The sequence below is a fragment of the Parasteatoda tepidariorum genome, chromosome 6 (genome assembly GCF_043381705.1).
Source record: "Parasteatoda tepidariorum isolate YZ-2023 chromosome 6, CAS_Ptep_4.0, whole genome shotgun sequence".
NCBI lineage: Eukaryota > Metazoa > Arthropoda > Arachnida > Araneae > Theridiidae > Parasteatoda > Parasteatoda tepidariorum.
In genome coordinates, this window is record NC_092209.1 from 91718726 (window position 1) to 91741591 (window position 22866).

Genomic DNA, 22866 nt, shown 5'->3' on the forward strand with positions numbered 1-22866 from the left:
AAAGGGAAAAATTTGGCTTTCCTTTCTGCATAATTTTTCGAATTTTTTTTTTTTCCCCCGAGGAATTTTTTTTCAAAGATTTCTTTCTTGCACATTAGAGAGGAAAAAAATAATCGAGATTTTTCGATTCTTATTTGAGATTTAAAAAAAGTCCGTAATGACTGGCTTCAGTTAGAATTTAAAATTAATAATATAAAATGATAAATTCAGAAATCACGAAAGTTTAAAAGATAATTCGCATTAGAAATGATGTTCTTTCTTTAATATTTTTTTTTCTTAAAGAACACCATGTTTCATGCATACTTATTTGAGTATCTCTTTTTTAAAGAGTCTTATTCGCGTGATTTTGTCGTCGCTCTTTATTTTGGAATAACTGTGTGGATTTTACAATTTTTAATTTCTGTGTAATTCTCAACTTTTTATTTCGAATTATTATCGTTGTATTTATTTATGAATTTTAATATTTGTAATGATTAACAAAATTTGGAAGAGGAAATAATGAGTGCATTTTTCCACTAACAAAATGCGAGAAAGTGCCTATAATATTAGAAATAAAAAAAAAATATTACTTTTACAATTAAAATTTTTTATACACTTTATTCTATACTTTCTTCTTTAAACACAGCGTTTCCGTTACTTTAAATTAGTAATTGTTATAATTAAAAGTATCTTAAAGAAAAGTATTAATGCTAGGGAAGTTTGTTGCAGAAAGCTCGAAAAAATTCTGCCACACTGTGAGCAGGGTTCGTTGATTTAAATCAACTGATTTTTTAAAAAATATCATTGATTTAAATCAACTGATTTTTTATATATATATTGATTTAAAAAGTTAAAAAACAGTGTTTTAAAGTGAACAACAGTGTTTTCTTGTTGATACTTTTAATATTTTCTTTTCTTAGTTTTAAAATTTATTTTAAATAAATTGCTGCATTAATTAAGTTTAATTAACAAAATTACTTTCTTGGTGTGTGTTAAATTCCAACACATTCGAAATTACATTTTTAAAAATCTTACAGATTAAAGTAAACATTTAATGCAGTCTTAATATAGGCTTGCATAGATGTAGAAAGTAATTAATAAACATGAATTTTTTTCACAAAAAAATACAAATTATGTTAATTAAATTTCTACTCTTTTGATTGAAAAAGCACGGAATTAAAATCTACACTATATTTTATTGGTGGAAAATGTATATTTCTAAAACTTGAGGTTATATTAAAAATAAATTACTCTAATATGCCAAAAATAGAAAAAAAGAAAAATGCTGATGAATTCAGTTATTCTTTTTCTGATATAGTGCCATTTTTCCCTTCAAAGTCTATTTGAAGCAGTAGGGTTATTAACTGATAAAATGTGTTAACTTCTTAAGGTTAAAGAAATTTAGATTTTATTAATGTTCCCTCTAATTTATTGAATTTTACAATTATTATAAATTTACAATATAATTATTATTAATCATGGAGCAGAATTTTTCTGGGTTTCTGCAAACTACTTTTAATAACAGATATATAAGTTACAACACACTACATACATTTACAATGGAATAAGCACATTTATTAATTATTTTGCAAAAAATTTGAAATTGTAACAAAATAAATTTTTTTTTAATTAAATGTACAATATAGAGTTTTTTTTTTTTAAAAATGAAAAAAAGAACATGATTTCTAGAGCAAACTATCTTTTAAACTTTCCTGATTTCAGTTTTTTTAATACTATCTAATTGAAATTCTAGCTGACCAGTCATTATCAAAAAATTTTTTTTTTCTGGAACAAGAATAAACAGAAGCTGCAAAATAAAAAGAATTCATGTTCTCACACCCCATTCAGAACAAAGGAATTGAAAAACAGGTGCAATACTTTACCCTGAATCATTATTGTTTCCTTGGCTGTCACTATGCATTAAGGAAATAGCAGAAATGACATGATTTTTTAAAAAATAAGAAAAAGTAAGAAATAACAGGAAAAAAAGAGGGGTGCTGAAATAATAAGAAAAGTAGGAAAAATAGGAAGAGTGCAGTCCCTGAGTAACTTAGTAGAAAAATGGCAGGAAGGAAAATGAATAATATTTGGATTTATTTTGATGCAGAGCCTACATTTTCAGGAAAAGGAGTAAAAGCTAAATGCAAGAATTGTGGAAAAGTTATAATGGGTTTAGTAGCAAGGTGCATGTGGAAATATATATATGTCCTGTAATAAGGAAGAGATGGATAACTTGAAATTCCACCCATCTCAGAAAAAGCTTTTAGCTAAGATACAGAGGTGCTAGAGACAAGAAAAACTAAGAAGAGGAAAGCAACTGAGATGGAAAATATTAATAGCGTTCAGAACAGCATGACTGCTCATGTGATAAAAACCACTAAAACAAAGTCTGGATGAAGAAGTAGCCAAGTATATTTATGCAACCAACTCCGCTTTTCATGATGTTCAACACCCTCAGTTTAAAAAAATGATTTCTGGTTTGAGACCAGGATATACTGCTCCTCATGAAGTAGAAATAGGTGGTGCATTACTAGATTCTATATATAACCAAGAGAAAGCCAAATGTTCTGAATATCTAATTGAACAAATTGTGAACTTAAGCATAGATGGTTGGTCAACTGTCCACAATGAACCAATACTCTGTGCTGTTGTAACCACTGAAAAAGGTGAAAATTATTTAGTGGATTCTATTGATACATCAGGCTGTTCGCACACATCAGAGTACTTGGCAGAAGTTACTAAAAGTACTATAATAAAATGTGAAAATGAATTTAAATGTGTCGTTGGAGCAAATTCACTGATAATGCTTCCAATGTGAAGGGTATCCGGACCAACATTCAAAGTGATCCTAATTTAAACCTAATCACATATCGCTGCTCCGCCCATTTGCTAAATCTTTTTGCAGAAAATATAAACATTCCAAATATAAAAGGACAAATATTACATATAGTGCAATATTTTCGGAATAATCATTTTGCAAATGCTATGTATAGAGAAGCTGGGGGATTGAAATTAGTGATACCACTAGATAATCGTTGGAATACAATGGCTGACTGTATTTCAGCTTATTTGAAGAACTGATCAATCATTGTTAAAGTTTGCGATGGAAATCGCAAAGATATTGATGATAATGTTTATAAAAAAGTCACCAACTTTGGAATCAAGCGAAATGCTGAAGAACTTTTAAGGCGTTTAAACCCCATTTCTACAGCTCTAGATAAAATGCAACAGAAAGATTGCACCATTTCGAGAGCTGTTGATATTTGGAAAAAGATCTAAAAGATGAGAATCTTGAGAAAACATGTTTAGCAAAATTTTCAAATCGCTATAGTCAGGCGTTAGGTCCACCACATTTTCTAGCAAATTTGTTAGAGCCCCGCTATGCTGGAATAAACTTGACCCCTGATGAAAAAACAGAAAGCTTAATTTTTTATAAATGAAAAATAACCACAATTAATGCCTGTTATTATTAAATAGCAAGCTAAGTCAGAGCCCTTTCACGAGTTCCTTTTTAACCCTAATATTGTCAATCAAGTAAGTCCTATAGATTGGTGGAAATCTCAAATTGCCGGGAATGAGGAAGGAAAAAATGCTGTTTTAGATATGATTTCAGTTATTTACAGCGCAAGCTTCCTCTGCATCTGTTGAAAGAGTTTTTTTCGACATTTGGTTTAGTACAATCTAAACTGCGCAATCGCTTAGGAAATGAGAAAGCTGGAAAACTTGTGTTTCTTTTTAAACAGTTTAGCAATAAATAACAAACTATTGTATTAATGCTACCCTTCATATTGTGTTTATTAATTTCAAATCACAGAATGAAAATGTCTATGTCATTAAATTAAATAATCCAGAATTAGAATTGTGCTGTCTCTTTTTATCAATCAGTATTTTTTCTATGTTTACATTATCTTTGATATTATTAGATTATCTTTAAAGAAATTTCGTGAAAAAAATTCTGAGCACGTAGATTTTTTAAGCTTAACTTATCTATTTTGATATAAGATTAAAAATGAATATTTTAATATAAAAATCTATAGATTAAATATTTATTTATTTTTTGAGGAATGACTACATTCATAAACACAGTCTGTACATTAATTTTGTCATTTTAAAAATCAAGACAAATAAAAAAAATCACAATTTTAAAGTAAAATTACAGTTTGCTAATTGAAACCTTGTTTTAATAGTTAAAGTATTCTTTATATTCTCTATTTCAGCTAGTCTTTAAATTTCAATCATACATTTGCTTCAAAATGAATGCTATGGATTCAAAGCCATGTATTATAATGAAAAATTGTTTTAGGTTGTTAGAGTTTCTAAAATATTGTTATAATATAGTTTTAATATTACTTTAGTTTTGATTTAGCATTTATAAAGTTTTTTTAATCATAAATCAAAGTTCTTACAGTGTATTTGAATAAAAATCAAAAAAATCCGATTTAAATCAAAAAAATCCGATTTTTAAAAAAAAATCATGAGCCCTGACTGAGAGGAACCTTTATGACACGTTTTGATATTAAACCTAAGCATTTTAAATGATTATGAAAGGTTGAATTCACCAAATTTAATCTCTTAGCAAACTCACGAGATGCCAATGTGCATCAAAGCTTTTATAGTGTCTTCATTAGTTTCAACTGACCTTTTTCACCTTTTAACATTGTCTGGCATACTGCCAATATGCATCTTCTTCATACACATCAGATAATTTTTTTTCTTGCTCGAACAATATTTTTATTTTGCCAAAAGTAAAATATGCTCAAAGTTCTGCTTTTTCTTTTCAATATTTGAAAGTGCAAAAACTACTGAGTAGAATAAATTAAACTTTCTTACAAGTAAGATTCATTTGCTGTAAACATTATGCGATTTAAGCTTGAAGTTGGTGGTGAAAATATATTGTTTAAGTCTCCTGTTGGGAAAAAACAAAGTTACTTTCTGAAAAACCCAATAAAAACAATTATAAAGCAGCTTATAATTGTAATTTAATTTAAATAATAGTATTTATTTCCAAGCAGTTGTTCTTTACCCAATTGAGTAATATTTCACTTACATGAAACTTAATTATTTGATACTATGACTGTTATAATATCATAATCTAATTTTTTATGAATGGTTCTAAATTAACAAATCACAAACTAAACCTATACACTACTGTAAATCACATATTAAATCTCCAATAAAAAAAAAATTTAAATTTTATAATTCAATAATGTTAAGTATGAAAACCCAAATCAATTCAAACTAAATAATATGATATACAGTCAAACCTCGGTATAGTGAACCTTCAAGAGACCGGAATTTCTGTTCACTATAACCGGGAGTTCACTATATCCGTTACGCAGGCAATTTAACTAATGGTTCCCATACTCCTTCCTTTTATTACACATTGTTCAAATAAATGACTGAAAAATATTATGTAGTAGCAAAAAATGTGTTATTTTCCATTACTCTTTGTTTTGTGTACNAAAAAAAAAAAAAAAAAAAAAAAAAAAAAAAAAAAAAAAAAATTAGTAATCTTTAGCTGTTGAGCAATCCTCAACATCAGATATAGAAAAATGTCCCGACTCTCAGATAATTTTTCATGAATTTCTGTTATTCCGCTTTTTAAACCTGTCTAACCTGCCATTGGAGCACATAAAAGTAGTATCATAAAATCGTTTAGTAAATTTATCAACATTTGTTTAGATACTTCGATTGGTGAACCACTTCAGTAATGCTTTTTCAACATCTTTGTGATCTGCTTTTCTCAACTTTTTTCTGCCATCTAAATTTTTTTCATGAGCAGAAATTATTAATTGCCTATTTTCCATATGTTACAAACTGCAGATTTGGATAGTTTATATTCCCTGCAAATATCAGCTTGATTGCATCCATTTTCAATTTTTCTGATTATGCCCATTTTATCATCAATGGAGAACGTTTTATGTTTACTGCTCGCCATAGTTAAATTTGAGACACTTGTTTGCAGGATTTTTTAAACTGAACAGAGAGCAAAAAGGAGTTGAAATGAGGGCCTTATCAACACATATTAGTGTCCAGCCCTTTGACCAATAATGAATAATTGCTCATTCCCTCTGACATAAAATGCATATTGATCTGACTGACAACTTACATGGGCATTGTCTGCCTGGGTTGGAAACATCTGCTTTGTTTGCTTAGGGATGGGAGAGTGAGATAAAAGAAGCAAACAAGAAAAGATGCTTATCGCTACATTCCCCTCTATAGATGGTTTTGAAAATCGGTATATGTATTTTTTTTTGAAGTAGAAATTTCAAAATTATTACAAAAAAAGTCAGTTGAAGACAGAAAAAAGTTCATTATATCCACAAAAAATAACATTATCCGCGTACAGCAAGGCACATGACCGAACATTTCATTCACTATAAACCGCATTCACTATACTGTACATCATAAAATTCTGTAAAAAACTACAATAGATAATTTGAAAAGTTATTTTTCAATGAGAATAGATTGTTAAGGTACTGTGCAATGAAATTTTTTTTAAAAAAAGAGAAAAATTAAGAAAAATTTTATTTTTCATCAAAAATTAAAAAACAAAGAAAAAAAGAACTTTGTTCATGTAAAACTCCAGGATTCAAATAAATTTACAAGATTTGCATTTAATAAAAAAGTAAAATATAACTACAACTAAAATCTCAACTCTAATTGAAGATAAATTGTATTTAATTAATGTAGAAACATTTTTCTGCAATTTTGATAGAATTTTTTAATGATGAAATCAGGCAACTAAGAAGGAAATGAGAAGGAAATATAGTATAGATCTAGTAATGTTAGTCAAACTGAAACAAAGTTTGTTGAAGAATCGTTTTAGTCACAAAATAATAAACAAATAGAAACTTTCGCATTACTGCTTGCCACAAAATATAAAACTTTTTAAAACAGTTTGCAGGATAAAAGCTGAACACTTGCTTTTTCTATTTATTGTTTACGGTTTAAGAAAGATAGAAATCCCGCTCCCAGATTCTTCTAAAATGTGAAATTTTTTGTTTGAACTAATTTTTTTTCTTTGCAGCTGCGTAAATTGAAAGCAGTCCACTGTATGCTTGGAAAAATATTAAATAAATAAAAGACAGTAAAACAAGAAAATAAATACAGTTTATATGGTTAAGTAAAGTTGAATATATGTAATGGTATCATAGACTTACTTTCTGGGCGAGTTTTTCTAGCAATTTACTATAATTAGTTTAAAGATATAAATAAAAGCTTACCTTGTTTTTTTTAAAAACTGAATTGTGAGGCTTAGTGAAGGAATAGATTAAATGGCTATTTAAATCTATTCTTCGATAATTTATTGTATGCAAGTGAAAAAGAAAAATGAAAGTGCGGCCTTTATGCTGTTGCGGTTTATATGATGATATTTGAAATTCTTAGGTGTTTTTTTATTACTATATTGATTATTGTACTATATTAAATTTTCTTTTATTGTATTAATACTACAAGGTGCAAAGTCAAATTTTCAAAAAATAAATAAAAGAAAGTTTTTTTTTAAACACTCAAAAAATATTTTTAAGCATTTTACAAACTAAAAAAACTTTAAAGTAAGTTAGTAAATGAAAATGGCCTCCAATAAGTTTTTATTAAAATTTACTTTAGTATTCTTTTAGTTAAGTATATTTTTAATAAAATGATAAAAAAAAATTACATAATTTTAAAATGTAAATACAATGAGCTTTGAAGCTAAACATTTTTGTCAGAAGTAAATTATCATAGGGTCCTTACACTTATAATATTTTACAAATCTGAGATAATTTAATTTTTTATTTCATTTGCTTTTAAATCAAATCATTAAGAGATGAATTAAAGTGTTTTGGAATAACAAATCTGAATAACACAAGATTTTCCGTTGCATTTAAAATAGTAAAAGCCCCCTCATTTCACACTTTTTTAGAATCTTGCCGCTAAACATTACAGGGCACGTAGCCAAATCCTTCAACAAAAAATAAGCACCTTTTAAGCACCCAAAAATATTTTTAATCACTATATACATAATCAAAATGCAAAATAATTTTCAAAGACTTTACATGATCATGAGAAAATAATAAGTTTCTGACAAAGAACTCTTTTCCTGATTATACTAGCCGTTATAAAATGATAGAGAGATTTTTTGGTTCGATTTCAGAGGGTGGAAAATGAAGTCTGAAATTGAGAATATCTAGCAAAATGCAGAAGAGTTGCACATAAGAAGGCAATAATCTCACAGAACCCAGCTCAATAGATGCACTCCCAAGTATTTAATCAAACATGTAAAATGATTGGCGCTTTCATACGCTACGGACCGACGGTATGCCGAAATTAATTGAAAATTTTTCAATAGAACAATATGAAAAGCACGCTTTTGTATAATACGTGGCGAAAACCGACATCGCCACAAAAAAGAAAATCTAATTTTTAAAAAAAGAAAATTAAGCACTTTAAAAAAAACACCCAATGAAAAAAGCACCTTTAAGGGCTTTTAAATAACAAAATCCCAAAATAAGCACTTTTTAAAAATGCTACGCACCATGTATTAAATTTTTTCATAAAATAAATTGAGAGCACTGAAAATTTTAGAACTAATAATACAATAATAAAAAGTAATAAGTAAATAAAAAAGTAATAAATACAAAAACAATAATTAAGTTCAGTAAAATTTTTAAAATTTATACTATTAGTGGACGGTCCCTTGGTTAAGAATCCAACGTTTAAATANCTGAATTTGAGAATATCTTGCAAAATGCAGAAGAGTTGCACATAAGAAGGCAATAATCTCACAGAACCCTGCTCAATAGACGCACTCCCAAGTATTTAATCAAACATGTAAAATGATTGGTGCTTTCACACGCTATGGACCGACTTTATGCCAAAATGAATTGAAAAATTTTCAATAGAACAATATGAAAAGCACGCTTTTGTATAATACGTGGCGAAAATCGACATGGCCACAAAAAAGAAAATCTCATTTTTAAAAAAAGAAAATTAAGCACTTTTAAAAAAACATCCAATGAAAAAAGCACCTTTAAGGGCTTTTAAATAACAAAATCCCAAAATAAGCACTTTTTAAAAATGCTACGCACCATGAATTAAATTTTTTCATAAAATAAATTGAGAGCACTGAAAATTTTAGAACTAATAATACAATAATAAAAAGTAATAAGTAAATAAAAAAGTAATAAATACAAAAACAATAATTAAGTTCAGTAAAATTTTTAAAATTTATACTATTAGTGGACGGTCCCTTGGTTAAGAATCCAACGTTTAAATATATCAATTAATAATTAACTCTTTTCTTTATTAAATTAAATGAATAAAAAAAAATGAATGAAATTTTGAGGTGATGAACCTTTGCTATTCTTGACTACTCTGGGGCCAACAATTAGTGAATAATCCCTATTCAAAGATTATGGTACTGATCTATGAATAAAATAGCATAAGAAGGCTATCAGCCTGCTATTGACAAAAATGATGGGGCTACCTCAACAATGAAATTAACGAGAGAAATAAAATTTTCGCTCGCAATTAAGGAAAAACATTTGGCAATGTTTAAATAGTCCCCCCGTGACCAGCGAAAAATTAGGGATTTTTCGCTTTGATCTCAGAGGGCGTAAAATGAAGGCTGAAATTGAGAACATGTTGCAAAATGCAGCAGAACTGCACATGAGAGTGCATGAATAAAGCTCAACATAAGCAGACCTGCAAGAATTTCACCAAACACGTAAAAGGATTTGCGGTTTCATACGCTACGGGCCGACGGTATGCCAAAATAGTTGGTCGTTGAATGAATTGTGAAAATGTTAAATAGAAGACTGTGTAAAACACGCTTCTTGCATAATTCGAGGCAAAAATCGACAAGATAAAGACAAAATATGTCACTCTCAAAAGAAAAAAATTAAGCACTTTATAAAAACACTCAATGAAAGAAAGCACTTTTTAAAGGGTTTTTAACAGAGTTCACCCTCGGAATAAAAAAAGGACAGGGGATTTCCATATACAAAAGCACACTTTGAGTTTTGAAAGGGCACTCACTTAATACCGTAAAAATTTACCAAAATGTGTTATATTATGTAATAACAAACTGAGTTTGATCCTTATCAATTTTTAATTTACCCCTTTACTATTTTATGCGTTCATTTCAAAAACTAATCCACACTCATTATTAGTATGAAAGAAAATTTTTTAGTCTATAAAAATAGTTAAAGGCATGCTAAAAGACAATCTCTGTGCAAATTTTTTTTCTTCAAACAAAACTTTAAAAAAAAAAAATTTTTTTTTGATAAAAAGTTTTTAATAACTGGAAAGCTTTTTTCAGTAATTTAAGCTGAAAATTATGAGAAAATAAACATTTAAAGAAGCTTTTTTTTAAAAAAAAGTATAAGTATTCAAAAATAATTTTAAAATTACTTAAATTCATTAATATACTCCTGAAAAAAAAAAGAGAAACTTATATTTAACCAGTTGAAACTAATTCTGACAAAATGAATATTTGTATCAGTAATCAGAATTATTCTATAAACAAAGATAATTTTGCCATTGTTTAATTATCATTTAAACAATGAATTATTTTTAATGAATTATGAACAAAAAGGCTGTGTTTTTTAAAGCCTTATTTTTACAGAAAAAGGCAAATAGGGGGCATCAAAGGGCAGGCAGCCAGCCCTTCAAGAAACGCTTAGGGAGAATACTGCTTTTAATAAACGAGAATCAAAAATAAACACCTTTAAACACTTTTTAAAAAAGCTAAGCACCCTGTATTACTATAACTGTGTATAAGTGAGTTTGATATTTCTATTTCAACTATTCTGTAGCATATTTTAGTAAAGGCTTTGGTCATTATATAGAATGTTGACTGAATATATATGTACATATATATTATAAAAATGTGAGGTATAACAATAAATTTCACTTCCATTTTTAAGCAACGGAAATTAAATAAATTACACCACATTTTTGATGGCTTAAAAATAAAGAATAAAATAATTATGACTAAATTCAAACTTTTATAAAATGAAATTATAATTTAATAAAAATGAAAAATATTTTATAATAAATTTTCTTTTTACCTTGAATATCTTTTGAAGTTTGAGTTCCTATAGACACCTTTTTTACATCAGATGAAGATAATTTTTTCTGCAGGAATAAGAAATATTATCAAAGTTGAAGTAATTTTAATGAAGTAAAGTATTTATAGTTATTTTAAATTCTTATAGTCAGATAGCAGATTAAATTTTGTTGCTATTATTGAGCTGTACCTTGCAAAAACTGAATGTTTTATATAGCTAATATAGAATGACCATCTGTATATGAAATCATACACAGATTGATTGTTAGTCAATGTGAGCTTCTTATATTTTATGGTGAGCTTAAGCTTTTCCAAATTCGCTTGCAAAATAAAAATAATTCCTTGTTTAAACTATTAGAATAAAAATTATATAGACATAGTTTCTAAAGAAGACTTTGCAGCGACATATTTCTTTATGTATTTTTTACCCTAGTAAGATTATAATATAAAATAAACTTAAACCCTGTGCCCCATAAGTTACTTTTTCTAAATAATAAATTAAACTTCACACCAAAAATATTGCTTAGAAATTAACTCCAAATAGGTAAGACTATCCATGCACAAAATATATGGAATTTTAGAAAAATTACAAAAAATAAGAGGTTTTAAACAAATTTAAAAATATATGACAAAAAAAAATAATTTAAAAATACATTTTTCTGTGTTTTCTTTCTATTCAAAAGATGAATTTCAATTCATTTTTTCCCCCAATAAAATCAGTAGAATATATTAATATAACTAGTTAAACAAAACTATAAGTTAAAAGGTATGCATTTAACAGAATTAGTAACCTGGATATCAAAACCGAAAATTTAAGAAAACATCAAAACTAAACTATATATTTAAAAATTTTCCTAATGCCTTACTTGCAAAGAAGGAAAATGTTGTTCTTGTAAATTTTCATTATATTTTAGAAACTCCATAATTGCAGCACTATATAGGCCTTGTTGCTGTAATGATTGGGAGGCTGAAGGTTGGCTTGTTAAAGAAAACCACATAGAAGCGGGTACATACCCACTAAAAAGATATTAATAAACAATAAGAACATTGTTTAAAAAACATTGAAAACACAAAATATTTGAAAAAACATTTTAAGCTAAAGGATTAAAACATTATCAAAAAAACTTATCTTTTTGTTAAATACAGTGAAACCTTATAAAAATAGATATTCACAGGATACAAGTTGTAAAAATAATAATTTTTGTTTCTTTAATATCTAGTAGCATTTATTTGAACATCAAAAGTATAAAGTTAACATTCGAGGTTTAGCAAGTTTGAAAAAATCCACTTGGGTTTTATTAGGTAGGCCCGACTTGAAAAAACCTACTTGAAATGCTAAGAGGGTTTCTTATTAAAAATAATATTTTTATTAAAATTCATTTATGCAGATTTGATTTTGTTTAACTTATTGTGCAGCATAAATTTGTCAAATAGATTTGCATGCTTTATAGGATAATATTTTTAATATTAGTAAAGTAAAAGAAACTGGAATTTATTATTTCATATTACTATTGAAAACTTTAAGCGGGCTTTTTCAAGAAGTAATATTTTAATTAAAATAAATCACATAGAAATTTAAATTATATAGTCAGTAAGGATCAATAGTAGAAAAGTAGTTGTATACTTTAGATGATTAATAAACAGGTTTTTAATAAATAATAGTGGAAGTTGAAGATATATTTTTTTTTTTACCAGTTATAGCACTAAACAGGCTTTTTCAAAGAAATATTAAAAAAATAAAACAAATATTAACACACGTTTAAATAATTTAATACATAGGCATAAATTTTAAAATTGCATTGTTACACACATGTATTAAAATAAACAAACAAATTTTTACAGATATAAAGAGAAGCTGAAATCTTATGACTTTTTGGTATTATCACTATATTTTTTTTCTTAAATAAACTAAACATTTAATCTAACTAAGATTAGACTAACTAAGATAATTTTAAAAAATGTGAAACGTTATATATTTAACAATAAAGAAGATTGAAAGAAATATATATTAGTGATAGTACATTATTTAAACTTATTTTAACTTTGTTATTTGTATTTTATATAAACTTTTGGGATTTATTTCTATTTTTAAGCTTAAACAACACTATTTAATAAATAAAAATATTCACACAGTAAAACTTTAAAGATCAGCGCTAAATGAAAAAACTCAATTTTCCATGGGTTTTTTCAAACCCTGCTAATATTATAATGAACTGCTAATAAATGGAAAAGAAAATATTAAAAAGTGAAACCTACATTTCATGGGTACCAAAGAAGACAATATGGGCAGATCCACTTTTAGTCACTTTAAGGCACTAAAAACAACAAAAAATTATACATTTTCTAAGAAAGTAAATAAATTATTAGAAAAGAAACTAAAATGAATCACTGACAAGTTCCGCTTTAGAAAATAACTATAAAATAAAGGTGGAACAAAAAAAGTAAACAATGGTTTTCAAAAAATAAGTTTAGTAATCATAAGACATCTCACCTTGGCAGGCCAATAAGTGTATCCTTTAACTTTAGCCCATATTACTGAATGCGGTTTGGACTGAAAAAAATAAAATACTAATTTTAATAAAAAGAAACAAAACAGTATGCATGAAATTAAGCATTAAACTTAATGATGTCACTATAATCGAAATTAAATTTTCTTACATTAAAACAACAAAAAAAAAGGTAAAAAAACCCCCCCCAAAATGTTGTGATCGCCTTATTATGATCACTGGTTATCCATTGGTCAAATGCTTTTTCTTTCTGGATTGACTCTGTTAAACGCCACAGCATTTCAAATCATGGATAGCAAAAACTGTCTCAACTGATGTTTGTCGTCGTATCATATCCTGCCTATGTACGTGTTTCAAGACGTCACAAAATACTTCTCCTTCCTCAGCATTCATATTTATATTGAAATCACCGTCAAGCCAGTCATTATATGTTAATAATAAAAAGAATATAAAAATACTATAAATTATTATTATGTAAATACTTTAAAAATGCCTGCTAGTGAAAAGAAAAACATCAGCATAGTGACGTATGAACACTATTTTTACTTTTGAACACAGTTGAGAAGTGCAGACGCCATCAAACCCAGACCAAGACCCATTTTGCCAATGTGCAATTACATCGGTCAATTTTCTTTTTTTAGTAAAAACTAGTTCTTGCCAGTTGATTCCCTCTTTTTTAAGAATTACTAATTTATAAAAATGTAAAATTCAAGTTTGTGTTAGTCAATTGATGAGTAATGATAACTACTGCTTTTGTACTAACTTACTACTAACTTTTACAAAATATAAAAGAAATAAAACTATTCCCCCAAAAAGATGCATCAACTAAACATAAAAAGTTATTTTTAACTAGAAAATATAAAATCTACTGATTATTATGCACTAATACAATAATAAATCTTTAATCAAGGATGATTGTGAACCCAAAAATCCTGAAAATTTCTTGAGTAAAATCATTAATGAAGCAGTTCAAAAAATTAATTGTTGAATGAATAATTAAATCTTTATAAATTTAAATCATTGATATTTTCATAACGGGAAATTCGAAATAAATTATATGCAGTATAATTTAAATTAATAATGATGTTAAAGTTTACTCTTATCTCTAACCACATTTATTATTCTACCAGAAAAAATATTTACAAATGTCAAGTATAAATTCCTGTTCTAATATTTTTAAATAAAATATACAACAGTTTTTATATATAAATGTGATAGACGATTTCTCGAAACTTCTGGACCTTGGACTACCGGAAATTTCGGGATAGCGGTTAGCGAAAAATCCTGACTCTTTCCAAAGCACAATCATCTCTGTTTAATTTTGGTATTCAATCTTTTATGATGGTAAAAAAAAGTTAAAAAGTTTAGGAGATTGTTCTGTTTACTCATTTCAAGTTAGAAAAAAAAAGAAGGGCTGATGATTGATTCAATTTAGGACTTTATTCACTTATAGTGGTTTTGAATAATAATTGAATTGAATACATTACACATGTTAAGGAAAAGAAAGTTCCTTCATCCACTGCATTTGAATTTCTATAAAAATAACAGTCTGTACAAGCTTCTAAACTAGATAACTCTTTGTGCAATTGTTTTACAAGATGCTCAGCACCAACAGCATATTTTGATTTATCTAAAAATAAGAAAAATTATTGTCAAAGTATTACATAATAAATTCCCTCGTGTCATGTAAAATACACATTGAGATTTACTTAACATTTCTTTTAATACAATTATGAAATAAGATTTTGCAATACCTTCATAAAATTCTATTTCCGAATCCAAATTAATCCTCTCAAAAAAGAATAAAATTAGCAGCTTTTTAGCCAGGGTTCAAAGGTAGTCATTAGGTATAATGGGCACCAAAAATTTTTAATTGTATGCACAGCTTCTAAAACACATTTTCTCCAGTGACTCGACGACTGCTCGAGCAACATAATGAATGGTAAGTTAAGAAACATCACACACTTGGAGTCTATGCACTTGTTGAATTTCGTTAACCCTCTTCCAAAATCGTATTTCTGAATTTCTTTTGTGTGGAGTAGAGCATTTTCATTCTTTAGCATTTTTTCATTTTAAACACATGTATGTGAACTCGGAAGATGATACAAGTTATTTCTGGATAAGATTTGGAAAAAGAGAGAGAGAGAGAGAAAGAAAGAAAGGAAAAAAAGAGGTAATAAATTACTTCTAATTTTTTATCAATAAATTTAATATAAGGTGTTGCGTATGTATTTAAAAATAAATAAATAAAAAAATAAAGATAAGTTTATGTGCTTATGCATGCATCTTAAGAATATTCATACTTAGAAAAATTTCTATTACTGTTTTCTTAAAAAAAAAAAAAAATACTTTTGCATNNAAAAAAAAAAAGATAAATATTGTGATTAAAAATATAATTTTAAAATTATGCCTTGCTGATCCATTTCGACAGCTGAAAAAAAATAATATTTTGATGCCATTGAAGTTCGACCGTCACATTTCTTAAATAGTTTTAAACAAAACAATATTTTTAAAATTGTTCAGGACTCTCTGATAAAACACAGTTACTTAATGACACACAGATCTAAAAACAAAGAATCATAATAAGTTGAAGAGAAAATTAGTTAAATAACAAAATATGTTCATTTAACCTCAGTCATATATATTTGCTGTTATGCCTACAATAATGAATCATTAATATATTTTTTAATTGATCCAACAATTCTTCACATCGTTTCAGACATCGAAAATTCTATAATTTAGGCTGATGTCCTCCTTTGAAAAAAGTTGTGTACCATTATATTAAACAAAGTAAAGATTTAATAAAACAAAAAAAATAAATAAATTACAATGTGTCATGATCATTAAGATAAAAACTTAAAATTAGAGTTGGAACATTTCAAGCATGAAAAATTTTTATGCCCTGTGGCAGAACTTTTTCGAGCTATCTGTAACAAAACTGTCTTGCACGAATATCTTTCTGCAAGATATTTTTAATAATAACAAACATATATGTCACTAATTTAAAATAATTATTTTAAAAAATTTTGTTAACAAAAGCGCTGTGTTGTAGATATATAATATTTTTAATTGAACATGTAATAATTTTTCATTTTAATTTTATGGGTGATATTCTCGCATTTTATTGAAGGGGAGGGGAAGTACAAATTATTTCCTTCTTCACATTTTGTAAATAATCATCACAATAAAAAAATATTTAAAAATCTCTAAATCTGTTGTAGAAAAAAAAAAAGAAAGATCGAAGACGAAATCATGCGAATTGGAAGCCTCAAAAAGAGGTAATCCAAATGTATAATGAACAATTGTAATATCGGATTTAAAAGCTATTGAGAAAACTGCCAAAAATTCGATAGAATCATTGCCTTCAAAAGTAAAAACTCAAATGCACAATTTGAATTTTCCATATTGTGTGAAATATATTGAGGTATTTAAAAACCACGTGAAAATCAATATCAATGACTGCCGAAAATACAAACTCTTCAATAGAAAAATCTTTCTGCAAGAACTCTAACGTTCTGCGATAATATTGCTGCGATTCTGCCAAGTTTTTTTTTTAATGTAGTGCAGGAATGGGGGGGGGGGGGTTTTTATAAANGGGGGGGAAGTATTTTATAAAATTTCACTTTTTTAGCTCAACTTTGGAAAGAAGAAAGCAGAGATTTGAATGCACATTTTGTATTTCAATTTAGAGTCTGCAATATTCCGGCTAAAGATATTGTTTAAACTCTATTTAATTTTTCACCAGTAAGGATGTTCAAGTAAGCAAAAACCATTTAATTTTATGTAATTTTTTTTTAATTGTTTCCAAAATGAATTGAGCTGAACAATTATTTTCAACATTAATCTTAAGCACATATCACTCAATACCTTGTTACAAAATTTTATTCTTTTCCCTGAAATGTGATGATTACCTGAAGACATATATGTTGATAGATTTATTTTATAATCACTTTATAAAAACTATATAAATGCAAAGTCTTACCTCCATATATTATACAGCTGTTGTGATACAACCACTTGAAATCTGTTAAGAAATCTATGGGCTTCTTGTAGGAGTTTGATATTAACTCCTATATATATAAAAAAATAATAATAATTCTAAAGTGCACTAGAAAATTCAGAAGTTGAATTTGCAAGAAAAATAAGTTTATTTGAGTTATGCTGAAAAACAGTATATCATTAGTACTAAGTTCTTAAGATAATGAAAGGAGTCAACTCAAGATTTAACTCTTGTAATTGTGATAATAATTATTGATAAGTGATAAACAAGATTTTTTTTTATACTTAATATTTAATTGGTTAAAAACAATTAAATTTTTTGGTTAAGTAAGTAACAAGTTAATTTTTTGGTTAAAAGTTGTAGTTTAATGGCTACAACTCTTAAATTTCCTTAAGTAATGTGACATATTTCCAAGCTTCTTACTCTATTTTCCTACCCCATCCTATCTTGAAACTCTTTGGAAAACTAAATTTTGATGCAATAAAGTGGTAAATCCAAACACACAATTCATTTCAAATACCAATTAAATAACAAAAAACAAATTAATAAAAACATTTTCTCAAATATTTCACGCAGAAAAATAAATATTTTTGGAAATTTTAATTTGAGAATTTCTACAAACTGATCCTCACTTCCTATTCTAAACCAGAGAGAATTATCATCACCACTAATGGCTTGACAGCCCAGGGTGGGCCTTGGCCTTCTCAAGAAGTTCTTTTCAGGCTAACCTTTTTCCTGCTAGTGTTTTCCAGCTCTTAAGACCAAAAGGTCTTTTTCTAAACCATCTATCCATCTTAAATTTGGCCTGCCTCTTTACAAATGGTCTGGCATTGAAAACTTTTTTTGTGTCGTCCATTCTGATAATGTGGTCTGCCCATTTTATTCTTTGTTGTTTAATAATGGGTGTTATTGAAGCTTGTTTTAATACAGTAGTGAATTATATGAATATCAATTATCTATTAACTTGGATGAGCGTGGGGTGAAAGTAAAAAGGAGGAAATACGAATAAAGTAAAAAAAATATAATAAATATGTGGAAGGTACAATATTCAGAAATTCAACAAAAAAGGATGATTAATCAAATTTAAAGACGCCATGAAAGTTTACCAACACACATAAATTATTTAGAAAACCTATTATTCATATATTATTGTTTTCATATAGTGTTGTTCTTGTGGAAAAACTCAATTGCCATTTTCTTCTCAGTTGTAAATACATACATGGCTGTTTGGAGTACACATCCAACATATTTGTTGGATGTGTACTTTGTTTTGAATTTCAGATCTCAACTATTCGCTGAATATGTAAGCGGTCGTCTGCTAAGAAAAAGCAATGATCATTTTGTGATGGAATATGGGCAGTCTCACAGTGGACTGATCGTTAAGACACAGTTCCCATCAGATCACTGAAGTCAAGCATCACTGGCTGCGGTCAGTGTGCGGGTGGGTGACCACTTGGATCAGTCTGCGTAGGGACCGAGGGTGTGCGGCATTGGTCCTCGTTAAACGGTGCTATCGTAAAGTGCTCGACTTCGCGATTAGGTCGTCGGGCTACTGAAGCGGGGGTGCCATCCCCTCCGCAGAGGATCAAAATTGTGATGGCATGTCTTCGGATCATCCTCCGGGATGTTTCCCAGACCGTCGCCAATAGTCCATTGTGCAGCTCTAGTGCAACGTAAATGAATAACATTAACAACAGGAAATATTATATTCAACTTATTTTAAAAGTATTATTTCTAATCATTCTCTTTTAGACATTTTCTTCACATAAAAATTACTCACAATTTTAAAATAAATGCTCCTTATCAGCTTGTAATTTGTTCTATTCGATTGAGTGTAAAAAAAGAATAAAAATTGGTACATAACATTAAATTTCTAATTTATTAAACGATTGTTGATTCTTGATTACATTGATTACAAAATATTAAAATAACTATTTTTTAAGAAACTTTGCTGTGATTGACAATAACGTCCTTTTCAGAATCAGCGTCAAAAATTTAAAAAAAGCTATTAGTTTCATGAAGTCTGACAAAAAGTTTAAAAATATAGACTTGGTTTATAGAGTTTAAAGATTTGTAAAAAAACAAAGAAAGAAATCTGATGTATAATAAGTGTTCATAATACCAGAGATGGGAAGTGGGACACATCAATACGAAACAGCAAATTCTGAGATTTATAGCAAAATTACAACAAATTGTAGCAGCAAAATTAAGATTTTGTTTAAAATACAATATATATATATATACAGTCAAACCCCGTTATAGTGAACCTTCAAGAGACCGGAATTTCTGTTCACTATAGCCGGGAGTTCACTATATCCGTTACACAGACAATTTAACTAATGATTCCCAAACTCCTCCCTTTTATCATACAATATTCAAATAAATGACTGAAAAATATTATGTAGTAGCAAAAAATGTGTTATTTTTTTATTACTCTTCGTCTTGCGTACAAAAAAAAAATTAAAAAAATAGTAATCTTTAGCTGATCAGCAATACTTAACAGATTTGGAAACACTTCCCGACTCCCAAATAATTTTTCCTGAATTTCTGTTATTCCGCCTTTTAAACCCGTCTGACCTGCTATTCGAGCACATAAAAGTAGTTTCACAAAATCACTTAGCAAATTTATCGACATTTGTCCAGATACTGGAAGATTGTGGCTTCTTGGAATGCTGAACCACTTCAGTAGTGCTTCTTCAACATTGATCTTCCTTGTGATCTGCTTTTCTCAACTTTTTTCTGACATTTAAATTTTTTTCATGAGCAGAAATTGTTAATTGCCCATTTTTCCATATGTTACAAACTGTAGATTTAGATAATTTATATTCCCTGCAAATATCAGCTTGAGTACATCCATTTTAAATTTTTCTGACTATGCCCATTTTATCATCAATGGAGAACATTTTGCGTTTACTGCTCGCCATAGTTAAATTTGAGACACTTGTTTGCAGGCTTTCTTTAACTGCACTGAGAGCAAAAAGGAGTTGAAATGAGGGCCTTATCAACACATATTAGTGTCCAACTCTTTGACCAATAATGAATAATTACTCATTCCCTCTGACAGAAAATGCATATTGATCCCACTGACACCTTACAGGTGCATCATCTGCCTGGGTTGTAAGCATCTGCTTGGTTTGTTTAGGGATGAGAAAGTGAGACAAAAGAAGCAAACAAGAAAAAATGCTTATCGCTACACTCCCCTCTATAGATAGATTTAAAAATCGGTATATGTATTTACTTTGAAGTAGACATTTCAAAATTATTACAAAAAAACAAAAAAAAAAATGAGGAAAAAAATCGGTCGAAGACAGAATAAAGTTCATTATATCCAACTTCTTCACCTTTTTGGTTCACTATATCCACAAAAAATAACATTATACGTGCATAGCAAAGCACGGGACCGAACATTTTGTTCACTATATCGGGGAGTTCACTATAGCGGGGTTTGACTGTATATAAAATTCAATTCAATTCTTACTTAGGTCAACAAAGAAATTTTAATTACTTTTTATTAAATAATTATAAGTTGAAAAAACTAACATAAATTGTCCTCCACTATAAGTTTAAAAATTAGTATTTGAGGATGAATAAAAAAGTATTTTATGAACGATTGAACAAGAGTGTGAACTATTAGTAGGAATTGAAAAATGACATTATAGCAAAATTTATTTGAAATTTTAGTGGTTGAGTTTTAAGTTTAAGTAATTAAAAATATTTAAAAGTAACAGGAAGATAAATTATTCAATCAAACGCAGTCAATCATAAAATAGGCAGTGAAATACTGAAGAATAAGATAAAAGTAAAAACAAGAATATACAAATGTATATAATTTCTAATGTATGCATTACAGGGTTCATCCTTGCCCGAAATAAGGGCAAGGTGCTAGAAACTAAAAATGACTCTAAATTGCCTCCAAAAAAGGAATTGCATTAAAAATATTTGCTTAGTTTTGCATTTAGTTACATAGAAATATTTGATTAGTTATCATTAAAAAAAATAGTATTTTTAAAGAGAAAAAGCTTAATTTAATAAGACCTCAGTTAAATTCATGCATGCTATAAATCAGTTTTTAAATTGCCCACAATTTTAAAATTTTGAAAATAATGTCGAAACGATTGAAAGAGAAAAAAAGACATATAACTGTAATAACTGCCGAAAATGTGATAAAAAGTAATTGCACATTTAATATGGAATCGTACCGAATAAAACACGCAAAAAGTGATAACTTTACTAAAATACAAAATTCAGCAGCTGTAACATCACATTAATTACATTAAAATTGGAAAAATGATGTGAAAAATCATAGCTGACGAAAAATATTACAGGGTCCCCACTCAATTTCCTAAAAAAAAAAATTCAAGGACTTTTCAACGACTTTCAAGGACCTATTCGATATTATTGTTATATGTTAAAGTACATGTCAACCAGATTTTACAATTACGTAGAAGCAGAAATTGACTTATTGAAGCACAATGCTTATTTGACAACAACAAAAAAAATATTTATTAAATTTATCAGCTAATAATACAAATGGTTGATAGTTACATTGTTGTTTCAAATCACTTTGAAAAATACCAATTGACAAAAAAAAAAAAAAAAACCAACATAGGATACTAGCCAACATTTGAAAACTAGCACTAGTGAAACTTTTCATGAAAAATTTAATGAAGTGAATTAGAATTAATAAAACTGAATGAATGTATAATGCATATTACATTAAGCAAGCATAGTAAATAATTGATAAAGTTTGTGTAATTGCACGGTTATTAAAATATAAATACTTGTTTTTAATATGTTGGATCAAATTTTAGGTTACAGAAAATGTCAATAATTAGATAAATTATGAAAATAAACCCATTTAACACATCTGTTTCAATTTTAATATAAAATTTTCTATTTTGTTACTTCAGAATATCACTAATGTATTTTGAACATAATAAAATCTATTGTAGAACAATATTTTACAGATAACTACTAATTAAGACTTACCAAGCTTTATTTTCTTTAAAATATATCCATAAAATGCAAATTTTGCGAGTATACCTAATTTTCACAAAGCGTAATTTTAAATTGCATTTATACAAAATTTAGATATACTACATGTAAACCAAAACGCAAAAACTAACAAAACATAAATCACAATGTGAATCGCAATGCGTGATTTGTAAACTTCTAGAAAGAGAATTGTGAGTCATGATTCTGAAATTACTTAAATACGTATCACGTTATATGATTCAGAAATAACTTTTCATGATGTGTGATTTATAAAATACCTTAAATTGAATTCTGATGAGTAATTTGCAAATCACTTTAAAGTAATATTTGAT

The 22866-nt window shown here is 27.7% G+C and overlaps 1 protein-coding gene across 2 annotated transcripts in view; it reads right to left on the reverse strand.

The window, feature by feature from the left end:
- LOC107437132 (uncharacterized) overlaps window positions 1–22866 on the reverse strand; it is a 46800-nt gene that overhangs the window by 11372 nt on the left and 12562 nt on the right. For both annotated transcript variants that reach the window (XM_016049040.4, XM_016049039.4), the window contains exons 7-12: window positions 17522–17609; window positions 15027–15169; window positions 13524–13583; window positions 13289–13347; window positions 11899–12049; window positions 11034–11100 (exon numbers count right to left, since the gene is read on the reverse strand). In XM_016049040.4, the coding sequence (XP_015904526.2) occupies window positions 11034–11100; window positions 11899–12049; window positions 13289–13347; window positions 13524–13583; window positions 15027–15169; window positions 17522–17609 (568 nt within the window). The remainder of the gene's footprint in view (window positions 1–11033; window positions 11101–11898; window positions 12050–13288; window positions 13348–13523; window positions 13584–15026; window positions 15170–17521; window positions 17610–22866) is intronic.